Source organism: Camelus ferus, chromosome 13 (assembly GCF_009834535.1).
Source record: "Camelus ferus isolate YT-003-E chromosome 13, BCGSAC_Cfer_1.0, whole genome shotgun sequence".
NCBI lineage: Eukaryota > Metazoa > Chordata > Mammalia > Artiodactyla > Camelidae > Camelus > Camelus ferus.
The window spans coordinates 16,420,690-16,439,395 of NC_045708.1; the positions used below are offsets into that span (position 1 = coordinate 16,420,690).

Below are 18,706 nucleotides of genomic sequence, written 5' to 3' on the forward strand. Positions count from 1 at the left end.
CAAGCGCATGCGCCGCACAGGGGCGCCTTTTACGACGCGGCGGCCGCGGCGCACTTGGCGGCCGGAGCGAAACCAGCTAGACGCGGGCGGCGGCGGCGGCGGCAGGGCTGAGGGGACGCGCGGGCGGCGGCGTCGCCATGTCGCACGGCCACAGCCACGGCGGGGGCGGCTGCCGCTGCGCCGCCGAACGGGAGGAGCCGCCGGAGCAGCGCGGCCTGGCCTACGGCCTGTACCTGCGCATCGACCTGGAGCGGCTGCAGTGTCTCAACGAGAGCCGCGAGGGCAGCGGCCGCGGCGTCTTCAAGCCGTGGGAGGAGCGGACCGACCGCTCCAAGGTGGGCCTTTTGGGGCCAGGGGCGGGCGGGTGAGGCGGGGACTCGCATGAGGCCTCAGGCATCCCGTCTGCTCTGCCAGCCTCATTCTCCAAGTTAAAAATAACCGCGGCGCGATTGCCAAGCGCTTTCCCGTGCCCGTCTCCTGCCAGCCTTTTGAGAGGCGGACAGGGTCGAGTGTCCCCATTTTGCAGATAGACGAACTGAGGCCCAGAAACGGAAAGGGGCGTTTTGGCTTTACGCGGCCAACGTTCAGTTCCAGGGCTGCTGAGGGTAGTGAGGAAGGATGGCCAGGAGGGCGTTTCCCTTACCGTTTGGCCACTAGTCCCAATGGCTGCCTGATCACTTATCACCTGATGAAGACCAAAGACCAGAGACTTCCAGCCCAGGGAGATGAAGCACTTTACCCTATCTAGAACATCTACCATTGTGGGGTCACAGAGCCATTTGAAAGCTGTGGACCGAATAGGCACAAATCTTTGCATACAATTTCAGGAGGCTAGTCGGCCCTGGAAGTTAATAAGTGCTGGAAAACCGAGGGAGGTTGACTGTTTATTTGCATTGCACTCCAGTTGTAGAACAGGGTGGAAGATGCCTGAAATTATAGGCTCTCAGCAAATATTTGTTGCTTTCTTCTCCCCCACCCCCCATCCCCTCCAGTTTGTTGAAAGTGATGCAGATGAAGAGCTTCTGTTTAATATTCCGTAAGTATCTCCTTGGTGCTTGCCTCAGGCTAATAGATACCCAGTCACATTATCAGGATTCATTCTTTGGTTGTGTCAAGAGCACACATCTGTTTCTAGAAATTGAGTAAATTACTGTGGTGGGTGTGAGGAGGAAAGCATCCTAGCTTTCTTGATGCAGACTGAAGAAGGATGTATTTGTCAAAAGATAACTGAGAAGTTGAGGTAAATTTCTTAGAACTGCAGAATGCCAGAGGCAGACAGGATTGTAGAAATTATCTAGTACCAGTCTGACACATGAGTAAACTGAAGCCCAAAAAGGGAAAGGGTCTTGCCCAGGGTCACACAGCTCAGCAGAGATTCAAACCCAGGTTGACACCTCTCTTTTTTCCATTCTGGCAGATTTACAGGCAATGTCAAGCTCAAAGGCATCATTATAATGGGAGAAGATGATGACTCACACCCCTCTGAGATGAGACTGTAAGTGGCAAGGGTTTAGGCCCTCAAGAATCCCCTATTTCTTTTTCTCTTTAGTAGCACTTTAATCCAGAATAATACAGTTTTTTTCTTTGTACTGGGTTAACTGTTGCCTCCTTCTCTTAAGGAAAAATCTTGTGCTTGTTCTGTGTCAGAATTCACTTAACTATTCCTGAATTGACATTTTTAGATTAAGCATCTTTAGGGCCAACAACTTGTCTCTCTTCAAAGTGCTTGCTATGGCACCATTCATTCCAAGAGCATCCTATAAATGCCAATTTGTTGATGACTTTGCAGTTTTCTTAATAATCCAGCCACAGATCCCAAATGATCTTTATGGATTCTACTCTTGGGGTTAGCTTCAAAATTTTCCCTTGCAGTTTCAGATAGTTATGATCTTTCTTTTTGTTTTGTTGAGATGGAATTACTCCATCTGAGTTTGCCTGGCCTTTAGTTAGCAAAGTTCTATATACCTCTTTTGACACTGAATCTGTTGACACCAGAGCTAGTAGTCCCTTTTTGACAACTTGCCTTTTTACAGCATAGCTTTTCTAAAAGAAGGGGAAATTGATTTTGAGTGCTAGAGAAACAAATATCAAAAGAACCTTACATAAAAAAAATTTCTTGTGAAGACATACAGATGGCCAATAGGCACATGAAAAGATGCTCAACATCGCAAATTATTAGAGAAATGCAAATCAGAACTACAATGAGGCATTACCTCACACTGGTCAAATGGCCATCATTAAAAAGTACACAACAATAAATGCTGGAGAGAGTGTGGAGAAGAGGGAACCTTCCTGTACTGTTGGTGGGAATGTAATTTGGTGCAGCCACTATGGAAAACATGAGATCCTCAAAAAACTAAAAATAGAGTTACCAGCAATCCCATACCTGGGTGTATATCTGGGAAAAAAAACTCTTAATTTGAAAAGATACATGTACCTCCATGTTCATAGTAGCCAAGGCATGGAAGCAACCTAAATGTCCATCAACAGATGGTTGAATAAAGATGTGTGTGTGTGTGTGTGTGTGTGTGTGTGTACACATACACAATGCGATACTACTCAGCCATAAAAAAGAATGAAATAATGCTATTTGCAGCAACACGGATGGACCTAGAGATTATCAAACTAAGTGAAATACAAAGACAGAGAAAAACGAATATCATATGATATTACTTATATGTGGAATCTAAAAAATGATAAAAATGAACTTATTTACAAAACAGACTCACAGACATGAAAAACAAACTTGTGGTTACTAAAGGGGAAAGTGGGGAGAGGGATAAATTAAGAGTTTGGGACTAGCAGATACAAACTACTGTATATAAAATAGATAAACAACCAGGTCCTACTGTATAGCACAAGGAACTGTATTCAACATCTTGTAATAACTTATAATGAAAAAGAAGATATGCATAATTGAATCACTGTGCTGTACATTGGAGACTAACACAACATTGTAAATCAATTATACTTCAATAAAAAAATTTTTTTCTTATAAAAATTTGATCAACTGAAATGAGAGATTTAAGAAATGGACATTATTTTTGAATGTTAGAAACATGAATTTGAAAGCAAATTCACATATTTAATCATTTTAAAGAAACGGTACGTTTGAGTCGATGCTTTTGGAGATTCATTTACTTGGGAGATGGATTGGCTGGAGAAGACTAGATATCCATGTTGCATTGTGGTTAAGAGCAGGCTCTGGAATAAACTGCTCAGGTTCAAATTCTGGCTGTACTATTTGCTAGCTGCATGACTTTGGGCATTACTTCTCTATATCTTAATTTTTTCATTTGTAAAATGGCAATAATAATAGTCTGGACCTCTTAAGATTGTGGAGAGAAATGAACTATAACATGTAAAGAATGTAGAATAAACCTGGAACATAGTAAGTGCCTAGTTGTCGAAAAGCAGGTGCAAATACTTACATAGCCCTGAGTTCTAAGCCCTTTGCATATGTTATACTTTATTGAATCTAAGATGTCATTGATTGTAAAATGCACCATTAATAAAGAAAAAAATAGCGCCTGTTCAACTATGACGTGTCATTGACACATCCAGAAAAGTTAAATTGAGACTTAAATCTATGAAATTTGAACACAGACTAGGTGTTAGATGATATTAAAGAATCACTGTTAATTGTTAATAGTATCTTAGGTGTTTTTGTTTTTTCTAAGAAGTCCTTACTCTGTAGATATATATGCGGAAGTATTTATGAGTGAAATGATATGAGTGAAATGATTTATGAATGAAATGATGAGTTTGATATGGGATTGCTTTAAAATATCAAGCACAAACAAAATGGGCCTGATAGGCAAATTGGCATAGTGTTGATTATTGAAGCTGAGTAGTAAGTATATGGAGATTCATTATATTTTCCTCTCTAGTTTTGTATGTTTGAAATTTTCTGTAGTAAAATTTTTTAACATATCTGTCTCTTAGAGTTGACTTAATTTAATGTCTACATCATCTATGTGGGATATGTACTATTACTATCCCCATGTTACAGACGAGGAACTAAGAGACAGAGAGGTTAAATCACTTGCCCAAAATCACACAGCTGTTAAGTAACAGAGCAAGGTTTTAAGCCTGGGAAGTCTGGCCCCAGAGACACTGCTTTTAACTACAGTGTTACACTGCCTCTCATAATGCTGCTCATAAATGTTCACTGCTGTTGTTATTATTCTGTGCATCATTCTTAAAATCACTTTGAAGCAAACATTTGCCTTCTTAAATTACATGCCTTTTACTGCAGCTAATGCCTAGGCCCCTCCCATGTGGGTGTGTTAATAAAACATGCTAGAGTTTGGGGAATGTGGCTCGGTCCTTCAGAGTCTGAGTTATGAAGGAGACAGCTGTTTCTTAGATACGTTGTTGAAAATTTTTTTCTTCACTAGCAGTTTTACTTGATTTTCCAGATCTCATTGTGAGCTTGCAGACTTTTGTGCTCTTTTCAGAATGGAAATCCCCAAATTGTATTTTTTAAAAATTGTACAATGACTCAGTATATAGGGTAATTTTGAACACAAAAAATGCTTTAGCATTGGGTTACCTGATCTTATCTCTTAACTGTTTAATATGTTTATGCCAAAGTATTTTTTCCCCATGAGTAAGCTGTTTTATTTAACCTCCTCAGCTTGGTCTGAATGTGCTGAGTTGCTTATTTTCTCCATGCATTTGCTGCATGTGACCTAGTTTGAGCTATCTCTTTGTGTATTGCTTCTCATGTGACCTTAACCCACTCAGAGATGCCATTGGCTTGTGTTGCAGTTCTCAGCTCTTTTCTTGTTGAATTAAAGATATTTGTGTATAAATGCCAGTAAAATGCCATTTCCAAAAGGTGATCTTCTTTTGACAGAACTGAGGAGAGAGTTGAGGCATCAGTAGAAAGTTTTGAGAAATTGAAAAATGTGATAGCGCACATTTAAAATTTTTTGTTCCCTTTCCTTTCTCAGATACAAGAACATTCCACAGATGTCCTTTGACGATACAGACAGGGAGCCAGATCAGACCTTTAGTCTGAACCGGGATCTTACAGGAGAATTAGAGTATGCTACGAAGTAAGCATTTGACCTCTCTTCCACTCTCTGGCTTTTTCCAAGAATAGCAGGCACTCCCTCATTTGCAGTGAGCTTCTGTTAATTAGCACTTACTGGGCTTCCAGTTTGTTTTTGGCCCATCTCCTGCTCTCTTAGCATCAGAAACAAGTTAAAACAGTGGAGGAGGCTTGATCCTAGGCTTGGTCAAATTTTGGCAGAGATGGAGTGCAAGCCACAGACTTGTTAACCTGTAAGCAGTTGGCAGATGGAATGAGCTCATAGGATGGCCTTAGGAAAGATAATTTCAGAATTCCTCTTTGCATAGTGGGCTTGCAGCAGGCCAAGTTACACGTGACCACCTTATCTCCTCACTAGTTATTTTTCCTACTGAGCTTGCTTTTGAATTCCTGCGTGGTAATATAGCATTTCTCAGTCCTATCTCTTGAGGGCAGGGGCATTGTTGATTTCTTTTTCTGTCCCTGTTGCCTTGGGCAGAATCTGGCAGATGCTTAGTAAATGTTCACTGTATTAATTGCTTGTCCAGAGAAGAAGAATGAGACATAAGACCTCAAGAGTGTCCTCTGACATTTGCCTGGGTTTTACAACAAGTTGGAGCTGGAATTGTCATTTTTGACATGGTGGTGAGCTTCTCATTGAATTCTGATTGTTGTCTTCTCTCCCCACTCTTCATCCTCTAGAATTTCTCGTTTTTCAAATGTCTATCATCTCTCAATTCATATTTCAAAAAACTTTGGAGCTGATACCACGAAGGTCTTTTATATTGGCCTGAGAGGAGAATGGACTGAGGTAAGATGGGGTTGGAAATGTTGCCCCCTCCAGTGTAGGTACATGTGTATGTATATAGCTGCATGCTGTGGTTGTTGGAGGTTGGAGTTTAAGGAAAGGAAAAAGGGCCAGTAAGACACTGACTGCTCCCAGTCTCTCTATAATTTTTCTTGGTTTCATCACTGTAAACTGTCTGTTTCATTTGACAAGTATTAGGAATTTTAAGGGGGTTGATATCAATTCAGTTTTTCACCTTGAAATTCTTTCCTTCATTCAACATTGTTGATAACCTTTCTTGTTCCAGGCACCAGAGATAGATGATAAACGAGATAGACAAGGGGGGTGTATAACTCAAGTGGTAGAGCGCATGCTTAGCATGTACGAGGCCCTAGGTTCAATCCCCAGTACCACCTCTAAAAATAAATAATAAAGCCTAATTACCTTAAAAAAAAAAGAAAAAAAAAAGAAAAAAGATAGACAAGGTCTTCTGATAGTGCCTCCATTGTAGTAGCAGAATGAATCTTCTCAGTTATGGGATGAATCATTGACTTGATCTTGTCCAGGCTTCTCAGGATAAAAAGTATCAGAACGGAGAAGAGATTAGATGACAATTTCTAGAAATGAACCTGAATAAGGACTACTCCTTTGTGTGGCCTGGGAAATGGCCAGCTGACCCAGCCTCTCATTTTCTTGCAGCTTCGCCGACATGAGGTGACCATCTGCAATTATGAAGCGTCAGCCAACCCAGCCGACCACAGGGTCCATCAGGTTACCCCACAGACACACTTCATTTCCTAAGGGCTGGCCAAGGCTCCCACAGAAGCTTTGTGTCAGTGAAGATGTACGACATCCTGTTGGGAAGGACAAAGAGAGATGGGGCTCCAGAGAGAGTTGGCTGCCACAGCCTCTGCCAAGCTTGTCTTTGCGGCTTGCTGCAGAAACCTGGCCCATGGAAGACACCACGCCACTGGAAAGGGTTGTGCTGGTGCTGAGGGACAATCGTGGTTCTCTGGGGTCCTGCAGAAATTGGGTCTTGGGCTGGTCAGCATCTGGCAGTCATGGATAATGCTCGCCTTTCCAGTTAATGTGGCCATAGGATCCCAAGTGTCTTGTTGCTTTGTGGCAGGATTTTTGTGTGATTTGTGTTTTTTTTTTAAAATAGAAACTATTCCTGGGCTGCCGTAAACTTTCTGAAGTCTCAGCATTGTGTTTGTACTAACCATCAGGAGGGTCTCCAACTAGAAATACTTGTCCCTGCTTGCTCCTTCTCCCTGTCATCATTCAGCATTCTTGTCAGGTTGCCTAGCTTGGAGTTGTCTGTCATGCACTAGTGTCCCATGGTTACGGCTAGAAGAGCAGGAATCTCCTAATGATGGTTAATAGCTTGAGGAGAAGGTCTTTTTTTTTCTACAGTCCAGGTAAGCAGTCTGAGGAGAGCATGGGCTTCATGTCTGTGTTTGTGGGTATCCTGCTCAGGGTAAAATTGGGACTTAGGTAAGATTCCCCTTGGGACATCCTTAATGTTTATTAGCTTCTAACTAGTGTTGTAAGCCCAGTGGCAGAATTTGAAGATCTCAGTTCTTCCATTCATGGCTTTTTAATTCACTGTGACTAATAAGCTTCCTAATAAATCCTTGCCAGACTTAACGTTTGTATATTCTTTTGAGTTCTTGGTAGTACTTATGAAACTTCTACTTTACTGGGAATTGTGTAGAACTTTGAAATTTGTTGTTGTTGTTTTGGATTAGGTAGATCACACTTGTCACAGTTACATGGAGACTAGATCAGTTTCTCTAGGAAAGGTCAGGCTTAATTCTGTACCGTAGGCTAAAAACATTCCTACACCTACCCACCCACATTTTGTAAAGAGGAAGGTGAGGTTAAAAACCTTTTATTCCATTTCTCATGTAAGGAAGTAACTTGTGGGGTGACATTTACAAAAATAAGGGAGAACAGATTCTGGAGCTCATCAGAAGAAACAGTGGTGAGGGAAGTAAGTTAGCAGCACATACAGCCTGAACGTAGACCCAAGACTTTGGACTTAAGTTTTGAAAGTCGGTACAGCAACTGGAGAGAATTTAAGTATCTAAAAAGAGGATTTGAAATGGTCAGTTTTCTCTCCCTTGCAGAAAACAGAAACACTTGTTAATGGGAATTAGTGTTGAATTTGGTCCTCTTAAGAGAATTCCTCTGAGGAATTGGCTCACCCTCTTGTTAGGAGGATGTGCCCACTGTTTCTCCAGCCTGTTCTGAGGGAACGCTGTCACCACTAAGCTTTGTGGAGCCTCAAAATTTCTAAAATGCAGCCTGAAATCAACCATAATGCAAACGTAATTCTTGATGCATTAAAGGTCCTACTCCTCCGCCATAGCCTCTTTATTTCATTTGGATCATTTTGGAGATAAAAATAAAAGAAGGGCTACATTTTAATTCGGAGTTGGGGGAAATACAGTTAGAAATCTTAGACTAGCTCTTCATTAATTTCACTGATTAAAGCGTTACTCACAGCCTCTGGGACTGGGCCTCTGAATTTGAGCTTCACTGAAGAATTTTCTCGTAGTGCCACATTGTCTCAGGTGACTGGGGGCTCAGGAGGAATTGTTTATTCTTCTGTTTTCCTACTCAGGTATTGGTGTTTCAGGCTCTGTCTCTCTGACCTAATAAGCACTTAAGACCAAACTGCCTCTTAACCTGGGAAAAAGTGCTTTGTTGAGCTTCCAAGTTTACTGTTTTCTTTCAGTTCAAAGAAAAACTAGTGTAGGTTACTCTGGGCAAATGAATCCTAAGCTGCTGAGGGATGAGCATGACTCACATCCTCTTTGCGGATGCCCACAGGCTTTCAGGGACATGGTCCTGCAACTCAGTTTACCTCCCCTTCCAGCCTTTATGTGGACTGAGCCCCATGCCACTTTACCAGTGCAGCAAGGAGCTAAGTGTGACTCGGTGACCAAATAAAACCCTTTTTGTTAACAGCTGGAGCCCTGTTTGTGCACTGTTTGTATGGCATTGCTTGCTGAGGGCAGAGCTAAGACAATACTTCCGATTCCTGTCCAGTTGTCCTGGATACTTGCTGATGCCAGTGTTCTTTTTTCCCAGGGCCCTTTTTAGAGTCATTATGTCCTCACGCTGGTTTTACACTGTATAAAGCATTTCCCCATGACCCCGTTTGAACCTAATAGTAAAGCCGTGAAGTTGGCAGGGTGGTTTTTATCACTGTTTTATAGCTCAAGAAGCAGGTGCAGAGGCAGCATTACAGTGTAATCCTGAGACTGGTTTACTTTGCTTCCCTAAGCCTCAGTTTCCTCATATTTAAATAAGACAGGAAGACTAGATGGTCTGTAAAGATCTTTTCAGCTGAGTATAGGACTATACTTGTGATCCTGGAACAGGGCATGAAAGCCAGCAGCGGATACCCAAGACCATGGGTGTTAACTAATGAAGTGGGTCTATAGGGATAGGAAGGTGGGAAACTATGCTAGGGTGAGCCTTCAGGATAGATTTCCTCCAGGAGGCGCATGGGTGGTGGCAGGAAGTGGGAGTCACGGATGCACTGTCTAGATTCTGCAGGTGACTCCGTGACTTAATGACGGGGAGTGGCCCCACCTCATCCAACATGACAGCTCTTATTTGAAGAAACCCGGACGCCCACTTCCGGGTTCCGTACGGCTGGCCAGGCTACTTCCGGCAGCGCGATGGCTGGTTTCCCGGGACTCGAACGGAAGTTCCGGCGGGGGCGGTCGAGGGGGAAGAGTGTGTGTCTGTGCGGGAGAAAGGAGAATCGCACGAGAGGTCTCGAAACCCCCAGGGAGTGGAGGTACCCTGGTCCGGGGCCAGCAGGCCGAGGGTGGGCACTGGGGGAGGGGGCGTCGTCCCACCGCGAGGGTCCTGGCGAGTGGGGAGGGGCAACCGCAGTCTTGAGGGATGGGGGTGGGGAGTGAGGTGCGGAGAGGCGCTGGCCAGTCTTGGGGACTTTAGGGGTGGAGACGGGGAGGAAGATGGGGTCCGGGGATGATGAGAGGGACTTAGGGTCGGAAATGGAAGATCCCATTGTGGGGCAGGGGCTCTCCGGGGTCAAAGGTAGAACGCCTCTTTGTTGGCAGGGTCCAGGGTCAGGATAGAAAATGTCACTCTGGCGAGGACGATCCTAGGTCAGAACAGAAGTTCCCACTGTGGGGAGTGGTAGACCCTGGATCAGGGTGGAAGTTTTTACTGTGAGAGGCAGGGGGAGACTCCAGGTCAGAGGCGAAGGCACCACTCTAAGAGGAGGGACCTGGAGTAAGAGGTGGAAGTCGCCCAGTGGGGAAGGAGGATAATCTCAGCTTAGGGCGAAAGATGCGCTCCTGTGTGGGAAGAGGAACCTCAGGGTCAGAGGTGAGGGATCCTACTGTGAAGGGGGGCAGTTGGGGTCTGAGAGGGAAGGTGGGAGGGGTGGGCGCTGCTAAGAGGGGTAGGCACTTAGGAGCAGGTAGCAGAAGCTTCCGGGGAGTTTGGAGGATGCTAAGAATGGGGAGGAGCCAGCCAGTTTGACATTCTTTTGTGTTGTTGGGAGTCCCAGAGCATGGTGGAGCTGGGGGACTTATTTGGCAAGTCAGTGGGCAGCAGCAGCAGCAGCAGCAGCAGGTAGCCCCATTCGGTGGGGCATGAGGCACCATTTAGGGGGTGAGTGGTGGACCAGTTCATGTGCCTTCTGGGGACATGTGCAGCTCCAGGAATGGCTGAGCCAGAAACTGCTGTCAAGGCTGATGGGTGCTGGATGGGAGAGAAGTTGGAGAAAATGTGTGTGGGGTAGGAGGTAGGGGCTGGAAACATATTTCCCTAGCATTTTTCTCCCCTTCCTTTCCCAGTAGGGCCCAGAGTTGGGGAGGAGGGTACCCGAGGGCCCTAGGGAAGAGGGATGATTGGAGCAGGGAGAGGATGCAATTACTGATGAGTGTTATGTGGGGAGGAGGCAGCAGGGGGTGCCCTGGCTCCCCTCCCCGATGGCCCCTAAGCGCTGCCTCTGCCCATCTCCAGGCTGGATGGTGGGCCAGAACGTGGGCCACTCGGGTGGCTGCCTTTGCTTTTCAGCCCTGGAATGGAGGCAGACTTCCTGCCTGCCTGGACCCAGGACTTCTTGCTCAGCTTTTCTTTGTGGGCAGGACAGAACCCAGGGTGCTCTTGGGGGCTGATCGCTTGGGTTTGAGGCTCGGCTCTTGTGTCAGGATTCTGTCCCCTGCCTGGTCTTGCTCTTGACCACAACCCTGAATTTGCACAGGCCCCAGCCGTGGAGCCCTGCAGTGTATGTGTGGTAACACCATGTCTCTGCCCCTGCTCACCGATGCTGCCACTGTGTCTGGAGCTGAGCGGGAAACGGCTGCGGTAAGGTTCCTCTCCTACCCACGCAGCCCCCAGGCCAGCTGGGGAACTGACTGGAGGGGGTGTGGGGAAAAGGGAGGTGGCAGTGATGAGAGGGGATCAGCCTGAAGCTGGGAGGCAGGGGGTTAATCACCTGTTTGGCTGCTACCTCACTTCTCCCTCCAGGCCTTTGGGGGTGAGGGAGGGGTGGCCAGGGGTTGGAGGACAGAGGGAAGTGAAAGTGGCAGAAGGATGATGAGTGCCTTCTTCCCCATCTCTGATCCTTTTACAGGTTATTTTTTTACATGGACTTGGAGACACAGGGTGAGTGAGCTGGGGAGGGGGTGTTGCTGGTGGGAATGGCCCAGTGGGCAGGACTGGAGAGGCCTGTGCCCTCCCTGGCTCCCTCTCCACATCGGTGCCTTTTCTCCCTTCCCTCCTACAGACACAGCTGGGCTGACGCCCTCTCCACCATCCGGCTCCCTCACGTCAAATACATCTGTCCCCATGCGTGAGTGTCGCCCCAGCAACAGAGGGGCTAAGGAGGGGGGTGGTCTTGTAGTCCCAGGCCTGTTTTCTCCTGCCAGCTGCATCCTGGGGCCTGGGCCCAGGGCAGTCAGAAGTGCCATTTTCAGCCTTCATTCCTGTGGAGCCCCCAGGAATGGGGTCCAGCCCCCAGATCAAGGCCTCCTAGACCTGAGACTCCTAGAGCCAGCACCCTCCGTACCCCTTCCCCAAATACTCACCGAGCTGGAACCCCGTCACACCAAGTGCTGGGCTCTGCTTCTTCATAGCTGCTGCCGCTGCTGCCCCAACCACAGCCTCCAGCCCCACGTGGCAGGTTGCCTGGCAACACCTTAAACACAGGCCCTGCCTGCTGGGAGGGTTCCCCGGGGGCTGCCCTGCCCCCTCCTGGGCTCTCTGCTATGGCTTCCTTCTCCCTCCTGAGCATGATGGTCCTTCTTGCTGTCCCTCTCCAGACCTCGGATCCCTGTGACACTCAACATGAAGATGGTGATGCCCTCCTGGTGAGTTTGGGGAGGGGAATAGGAGCTGAGGGAGCTCCCCGTGGCAGGCTGGAGACTTCCAGTAGGTGCCAACGCCTCTGCTCTTCCAGGTTTGACCTGATGGGGCTGAGTCCAGATGCCCCAGAGGACGAGGCTGGCATCAAGAAGGCAGCAGAGAACAGTAAGGCCCCAGCCCCTCCTCAGCATCCTCCCTCTCCCCCTCGGTCCCCCCAGGAAAGTGCTGGGCAGTACCTCTGTCTAGTTCCCTTCCCTGGGTGCCTCTAGCAGATTTCCCTGCACCCAGTCATGCCCCCTCCCCCCAGTCAAGGCCTTGATTGAGCATGAGATGAAGAATGGGATCCCTGCCAATCGGATCGTCCTGGGAGGCTTTTCACAGGTGAGGGGAGAGAGGGGGGCGGGGGTGGGTGGTGGGAGCTGAGCTGTGCCCTCACGACTCCTCATTCTCTCCTTCCTCCAGGGTGGGGCCCTGTCCCTCTATACAGCCCTCACCTGCCCCCACCCTCTGGCTGGCATTGTGGCTTTGAGCTGTTGGTTGCCTCTGCACCGGGCCTTTCCCCAGGTGAGTGTCTCCTCAGGGCTTGGGGATTGTGCCTAAGCGCTGTCTTTGCCCTTAGTCCTGTCTGCCCCACAGGCAGCCAACGGCAGTGCCAAGGACCTGGCCATCCTTCAGTGCCATGGGGAGCTGGACCCCATGGTTCCTGTACGGTTTGGGGCCCTGACAGCTGAGAAGCTCCGGTCTGTTGTCACACCCGCCAGGGTCCAGTTCAAGACCTACCCGGGGGTCATGCACAGCTCCTGTCCTCAGGTCAGTGGTGAAGGGCTGCTTCCCACTCCCGCCCTCTCCCTCCTCTCTGCAGCCAGGAGCCTCTCACAATCCCCCTCACCCCCAGGAGATGGCAGCTGTGAAGGAGTTTCTTGAGAAGCTGCTGCCTCCTGTCTAACCAGAGTTGCTGGTCTCCAGCGCAGTTCCCGAGCTCACGGGGGACCCAGCACTCACGGCACCATCTTGGATCTGAGCCGGTCGAGCCCCTTTCTCCCCCTCCTGGACCCATCCTTTTCCCACAGGCCTCTGGGGCAGGCAAGCTAGGGCCTGGCTAGGCCTTCCTTCTTGGCTTCAGCCACCTGGCTGTCTGCAGCAGGGGGTGGGCTGCTTTCTTCTCCCATTTCCCTGGAGGTGGGGCCCCCCCGGCAGCAGTATTGGAGGGGCTGTAGGCAGCGGGAGAAAGGGGCCCAGCCGCTGACCCACTCACTCAGGACCTCACTCACTAGCCCCGCTTTGGGCCCCCTCCTGTGACCTCAGGGTTTGGCCCGTGGGGCCCTCACAGGCCCCACTTATTACCCCCTCCCCTCAATTGATTCTGCCCAGATAATCGTGTCTCTCCTGCCTCCACTCCAGCTGCTTCTCAATCATGAATGTGGCCATGGCCCGGGCCCCCCTGCTGCTGTGGGCTACCTGTCCCCCGGGCAGGAGTGCTGGTGAGCGGGCAGAGTCCTTGGAGGGGGCCTTCCCTCAGCTGTTCTGACTTGGGGGCTGGGCCCTGCCTCCCCGTTACCCTCCTCCCTGCAGGCCTGGAGCCTGCAGGGCTGGACTGAGGCTCAAGGCCTCCCCCAGCTGTCTCACCCACGTTGTCCCCACTCTAGGGCCGGGGGAATGTGGGGAGGACTTGTGTCTGGTCTTCTGTCTCCATGTAGTTTTGGGTGTTTTTCTTGTTGTGTCCTGGATTCCGATAAAATTAAAGAAATTGTGTCAACTCTCAGGCCTGAATGATTCTATCCAGTGGGTAGAGAGTGACCATGCGCAAGAACCTGCTCCAGTGTAAGGAAAGGTTTTATTTTAAATACTTAGGGAAGCTCCTTTGTAGCAGTATAAATTAGTGCCTGGGAGGAGGGTGTCATGTGTGTCTCAGCCCTGCTTCCCGCACTCACTCTTGGTGGTCTTCGTGGGTTCCTGGACCCTGTGGAATAGACTCCTGACACCTGGTAACTGGAGCCCCTGGCCTCATGCCTGGTGGGCTGAGTGTGCCCAGCTGGGGCCTGAGGTAGGGGAGGCGCTGAGGCCCCTGGGTTCCTGTCAGAGGCTGGAGAGCAGGCAGTTGTTTCTCTTTCTTCTGGTCCACGTCGGAGAGGGGTCAGGCCTGCGCGCTGAAGCCGGAAGGATTCTGCTTCTGCCAGCGCCACAGATCTTCACCTGCGACAACGCAAGGTCAGGTGTCCACGCTGGAATGCAGGGCCCGTGCCACCTCAGGCAGCCCAGGGTGGGCATTCTCAGACTCTGACAGCTCTTTCCTATCCCCTCTCTCTCTCCCAGGGGTGAGCAGCACCCAGGGTCAGGGGGTGGGGACAGCACTCACACATCCTGTCCAGCCCTAAGGCTGCTGTCCAGCCCAGCTCCTTGAGGGCCAGGCTGGGGTTGGCGTAACAGGCAGCCACGTCACCTTCCCGCCGTGCCACCACCTTGTACGGGATCTGCAGGAGAGGGAGCGGGGGTAGCTTCGCTGAGCCAGCCCTGGCCTCACCCACTGAGTTGCTAACCACGCTGTTAAGAAACAGGTATGGAGCAGGATCTCGCTCTCAGGCTTCAAGTCCTAAGGCAGCGTGAGTGGACAGGACAGTGCTGGGATGTCTGTCAGGTAGGTTAGTGGGAGGGGCCCAGGTTCGCTGTTGCTGCAAGTCAGGTGGGCTGGGCTGGGCTGGGCTGGGGTGGACTGCCAGCCTACCTTCTTCCCTGAGGCCTTCTCCATGGCGCGGACCATCTGTAGCACCGAATAGCCCGTGCCCGTGCCCAGGTTGTAGATCTGCCCAGGAGAGAATGTGGTTGTGGAGGGGGCTGGACTTAACACCCCTCTGGCTACACTTATCCAGGGACCCATCACCCTCCCCTCCCTCGATCCTCCATTCTCTCCCTACCCGGCAGCCACACTGCTCCTTCAGCTTCCTCAAGGCCGCGATGTGGCCCTTGGCCAGGTCCACAACATGGATATAATCCCGGACGCCTGCACAAGAGGAGGTTGTTGGGTGGAGGGGCTCAATACAGTTTCTGTCTTGCCTCAGTCTCCCTCCTGGCTCCCCCTGGTCCTGGCTCACCTGTGCCATCCTCCGTGTCATAGTCATTGCCAAAGACATTCAGTGCCTCCCGTCGCCCAATCGCCACCTGGGGTGGAGGTCAGGTTAGTTGTTCCCAGGCCCTTGGCACTAGCTGTACCCCTCTGCCCTAGGGCTACCCGCTGCCTTCTCTCTTACCTGGGAGACATAGGGCATGAGGTTATTGGGGATGCCCTGGGGGTCCTCGCCAATGCAGCCCGAGGCATGGGCGCCGATGGGGTTGAAATACCGCAGCAGCACTGCGTTCCAGGCCTGTGGGACACCAGTCAGATCTGGGTAGGGGTCCCAGCTGAATCCAGAGCCCTTTTACCAGAGCTCCCCACCCTCCCATGCCTGTTCTCTAAAGGAGCAGGGGATGGACACCCCCCTGCCCACATATGCTGTGACCTTGTGCAAGTCACTGACGCTTCCTGAGCCCTCGCCTCCTCCCCGGTGGGCTTACTCAGGATCCCATCCTCAGGCTCATGGGAGTGCTGTGAGGGGCCCATGAGCTGCACGAGGGCTGAGTCAGAGGGGGTCCTCACCTTATCTGCCTGGCACAGGTCCCGGATCATTTCTTCGATGAAGAACTTGGACTTGCCATAGGGGTTGGTACAGCCACCTGTGGGGTGGGCCTCGTCCAGGGGCAGGTACTGGGGGTTCCCATACACGGTGGCTGAGCTGCTGAACACCAAATTCTTCACCCCGTGGGCCTTCATGATCTGCCCGTGGAGGGGAGGTGTCAGTGGCCTCTGCCTCACACGTTTTCCCTGCCCCCTTATGCCTTCACAGTGGGGGCTGAGGTATGGGCACCCCCACTACAGAAGGGGGATTGAGGCTGAGAGGTAAAGACCGTCCAAGATGACCCAGCCTGGGCCCTGCCTGACGAGGGGTTGTCCAGAGTCTGTGCTCCTTCCCCACATCTCACCTCCAGAAGCTGGATGGTTCCTGTCAGGTTAACTCTGTAATAATCCAGAGGCTTCTGCACTGATTCGCCCACAGCCTTAAGCCCAGCAAAGTGGATGACCGCCATAAAGCTGTGCTGCAGGGTTGGGAAGCTAGGGTCAGAGGTTGCTCACAGGCCTGGCCCTCGACAGTGCCTTCTACCTGCCTGCCAAGCGCTTACCTTCTTAAAGAGACACTGTAGGGCTGCCTGGTCCAAGATGTCCATCTCCTCAAACTCCACAGAGCAGCCCGTCAGCTCCTGAACCCGCCGCAGGCTCTCAGGCATGGAGCCCCCTCCTGGTTGGCACATGGAGGCCATCAAATTTGGAGGAGATGGGGTCCTCAGTTCCCAGGGGATTGGCCGGACTTACACCCCTTGGAGGTGGAGGCAGAACCTAGGATTTTCCTTCCATTCCCTAGTGGAGCCCCAGCCCCTCCAATGCTCACCACGAATGGCATTGTGGAAGTTGTCGATGACCACAGGCAAATAGCCCGCCTCCAGCAGCTCTAGCACCGTGTGGCTGCCGATGTAGCCTGCCCCGCCTGTTACGAGCACCTTCTCTGCCATCTTGCCTGGCCCAGGACAGTTTCAGAGGTGGCTGAGGCTGCCCGCCCAGGGCCTCCTTTGAATTGGAGTCTGGCCTTTGAGGGAGGCAGTGGTGTGTCCTGGTTAACAGAGTGGGTCCGGAGTCAGCCCTGGTCCACATCTGGATACCATCACTTTCTGGCCTTAGGCCTTGGAGACCACTTATCCTCTGTTGGCCTTAATTTCCATCTCTATAAGATGGAGTTTATAATCGTACGAATATGTGGTAGTGTGAAGGTTAAATGTGATTTTAAAGGACTGCCATCTGGTGCAGGTGGGGTGACTGATGCACAGGTGCCATAATTTCTAGTCCTAATTGCCTGGGGGTTGGGAAGATGGAACCTGAAGCTCCGCACTGCCTTCCCCAAGGTGCCTGGGGACTGGACAGTTCTGGACAGAAGGAAACAAGGCAGCAGCATTGGGACTCCAAGAGCCCAGGAAGAGGTTCTAACTGCTCAGACTCAGACCTTCCCAGTCTCTCTGCCATCACTAGGTATAAACTGGCTCCTTGACTTGGTGACTAATTCCTCCTGCTGCAAGCATCCTCCCGACAGCCTCTCCCATGAAGTTCAACTAAGAGAAAGCCAGAAATAAAGTAAATGTCCTCAGGGTGGGGTCCTTTGCCAGGAACGCTGAGCCCAGCTCTGAGGCGGCAGCACTGTGGTCCTGGAGTGGGCCCCAGCCCAGGTCAGCCAGGCTGGTTCAGCCTCTGCCAATGCCACTCCTGGCTTGGAGCTAAGAATCCCACCCAGCTCTAGGCGGCACTTTAGCAGGGTGGTGTAGACGTGGCCTTGGCCCCAGACTCCACTGCCAGGTGTGCACCACCGCCCTGAACAAACTCTGAGGGCAGAGAAGGTGGAGGGGGGAGGAAGCCCAGACACTGAGGCCTTTCATTCAGGGTGGCCTGGTCGGCAGCCGCCTTCCTCCAAATTGCCTCAGTCCTCTTCTGGGCATCCAGATAAGACCCATTAGACTGAACACCGCTGCTTGTCAGGCTCTGTAATGGGCACTTCTGCATTATTTTCCTGAAATCCCCCAACATTCTGATGAAGCAGGCTGTTATTACTGGCACTTTACCAAGAAGGATACTAAGGTCAAACAGGTGAAGTAATTTGCCTGAAGTCAAACAGCTGGTGATGGCCGGGCTAAAATCACAATCTCGAGGCTCAAAGCCCCGCCTCTCACCCCAAGCAGTTCGCCCCCCTGCCCCCACTGTTTCCCGCTGGACTCTGCTCCCGGCGCTGAAGCCGCCCCCGCCCCACTGAAGTCCACGCGCTGTGCCTGCCCTCGGAAAGCGGTGGTGAAGGGGCCCCCGGAGACAGGAAGGCTGGCGAGGCCGGCCTCCCTCCAACCGGCGAGATGACCTCGGTCGGCTGCCGCCTCCTCAGTTTTCCTAGTCCGTAAAATGGAGGGGAGGGGGCGCCGGGCCGTAAGCGCCAGAGTGCTCTGAGCCTTGGGCTGGGGTTTGGGCCGTGGCTTCAAGGCGACCGAACTAGGAGTGCCCCGGCCAGGAATGAATGAACCCCGGCAGCCCCAGTCAAAACAGGCAGAGCTGGGAGCAGTGGGGGCGGGCCCGCCCCGGCGGAACTCTGCCCAGAACGCGGCCCAGCCCCTTGAGAGACTCCCCCTCACTTCCCCGGGACCACCCGGCCCCTTTCGAGCCCGCCCGGCCGCCCCATTCGCCTCCCGAACCTGCTCGGAACCACGCGCCCCTCGCTGCCTCCAGCGGCTCCGCCTCCCGCGACTCGCGTCGGGGGCCCTTTAAGAGCCGATGGTCCACCCTGGTCCCGCCTCTTCCACGCCCCGAAGAAACGTGTCAGTCGGGAGACCGCAGTACGGTGCGCGCAGAGGACCAAGGGCATTGCGGCTTCAAGACGCCTGCGCGGCACCTCCCTCAGAGGGCG

General features: G+C 51.2%; 3 protein-coding genes across 6 annotated transcripts; 2 read left to right on the plus strand and 1 right to left on the minus strand.

Moving 5' to 3' along the window:
* Positions 1 to 17: 17 nt before the first annotated feature.
* Positions 18 to 7,479, plus strand: PITHD1 (PITH domain containing 1). 2 transcript variants are annotated; one of them, XM_032495460.1, is made up of 6 exons: positions 20 to 335; positions 993 to 1,036; positions 1,418 to 1,495; positions 4,959 to 5,063; positions 5,741 to 5,849; positions 6,525 to 7,479. In XM_032495460.1, exons 1-6 carry the CDS (start codon positions 138 to 140, stop codon positions 6,624 to 6,626), a joined length of 636 nt encoding a protein of 211 aa, XP_032351351.1. In that variant the 5' UTR covers positions 20 to 137; the 3' UTR covers positions 6,627 to 7,479. The 2 variants fall into 2 exon arrangements, with proteins under 2 accessions (XP_032351352.1, XP_032351351.1); XM_032495461.1 differs by lacking the exon at positions 4,959 to 5,063 and having other exon boundaries at positions 18 to 335; positions 6,525 to 7,475.
* A 138-nt stretch (positions 7,480 to 7,617) lies between these two features.
* LYPLA2 (lysophospholipase 2) lies at positions 7,618 to 13,947 on the plus strand. 2 transcript variants are annotated; one of them, XM_014554602.2, is made up of 10 exons: positions 7,618 to 9,672; positions 11,083 to 11,186; positions 11,455 to 11,486; positions 11,608 to 11,673; positions 12,143 to 12,190; positions 12,280 to 12,350; positions 12,493 to 12,566; positions 12,648 to 12,749; positions 12,822 to 12,995; positions 13,081 to 13,947. In XM_014554602.2, the coding sequence occupies exons 2-10, from the start codon at positions 11,109 to 11,111 to the stop codon at positions 13,129 to 13,131; spliced, it is 696 nt and encodes a 231-aa protein (XP_014410088.1). In that variant the 5' UTR covers positions 7,618 to 9,672; positions 11,083 to 11,108; the 3' UTR covers positions 13,132 to 13,947. The 2 variants fall into 2 exon arrangements, with proteins under 2 accessions (XP_014410088.1, XP_006179213.1); XM_006179151.3 differs by having other exon boundaries at positions 7,618 to 9,642.
* A 53-nt stretch (positions 13,948 to 14,000) lies between these two features.
* Positions 14,001 to 18,610, minus strand: GALE (UDP-galactose-4-epimerase). 2 transcript variants are annotated; one of them, XM_032495456.1, is made up of 11 exons: positions 18,495 to 18,610; positions 16,664 to 16,882; positions 16,398 to 16,513; positions 16,200 to 16,313; positions 15,817 to 15,993; positions 15,431 to 15,544; positions 15,275 to 15,341; positions 15,098 to 15,183; positions 14,908 to 14,985; positions 14,542 to 14,656; positions 14,001 to 14,378 (listed from the first exon to the last, which is right to left on the minus strand). In XM_032495456.1, exons 2-11 carry the CDS (start codon positions 16,782 to 16,784, stop codon positions 14,320 to 14,322), a joined length of 1,047 nt encoding a protein of 348 aa, XP_032351347.1. In that variant the 5' UTR covers positions 16,785 to 16,882; positions 18,495 to 18,610; the 3' UTR covers positions 14,001 to 14,319. The 2 variants fall into 2 exon arrangements, with proteins under 2 accessions (XP_032351347.1, XP_032351348.1); XM_032495457.1 differs by lacking the exon at positions 14,542 to 14,656 and having other exon boundaries at positions 14,003 to 14,378.
* Between the last annotated feature and the right edge of the window lie 96 nt (positions 18,611 to 18,706).

Bases quoted from the DNA above. Each gene is read 5' to 3' on its own strand.
- PITHD1 (XM_032495460.1), top strand. From the start codon at position 138: ATGTCGCACGGCCACAGCCACGGCGGGGGCGGCTGCCGCTGCGCCGCC. The intron at 5,064-5,740 runs GTAAGCATTTGA...TTCATCCTCTAG, and splicing joins GAATTAGAGTATGCTACGAA to AATTTCTCGTTTTTCAAATG. The intron at 5,850-6,524 runs GTAAGATGGGGT...ATTTTCTTGCAG, and splicing joins TGAGAGGAGAATGGACTGAG to CTTCGCCGACATGAGGTGAC.
- LYPLA2 (XM_014554602.2), top strand. From the start codon at position 11,109: ATGTGTGGTAACACCATGTCTCTGCCCCTGCTCACCGATGCTGCCACT. The intron at 11,487-11,607 runs GTGAGTGAGCTG...TCCCTCCTACAG, and splicing joins CATGGACTTGGAGACACAGG to ACACAGCTGGGCTGACGCCC. The intron at 12,996-13,080 runs GTCAGTGGTGAA...CCTCACCCCCAG, and splicing joins TGCACAGCTCCTGTCCTCAG to GAGATGGCAGCTGTGAAGGA.
- GALE (XM_032495456.1), bottom strand. From the start codon at position 16,784: ATGGCAGAGAAGGTGCTCGTAACAGGCGGGGCAGGCTACATCGGCAGC. The intron at 16,314-16,397 runs GTAAGCGCTTGG...CCAACCCTGCAG, and splicing joins TACAGTGTCTCTTTAAGAAG to CACAGCTTTATGGCGGTCAT. The intron at 15,545-15,816 runs GTGAGGACCCCC...GGTGTCCCACAG, and splicing joins ACCTGTGCCAGGCAGATAAG to GCCTGGAACGCAGTGCTGCT.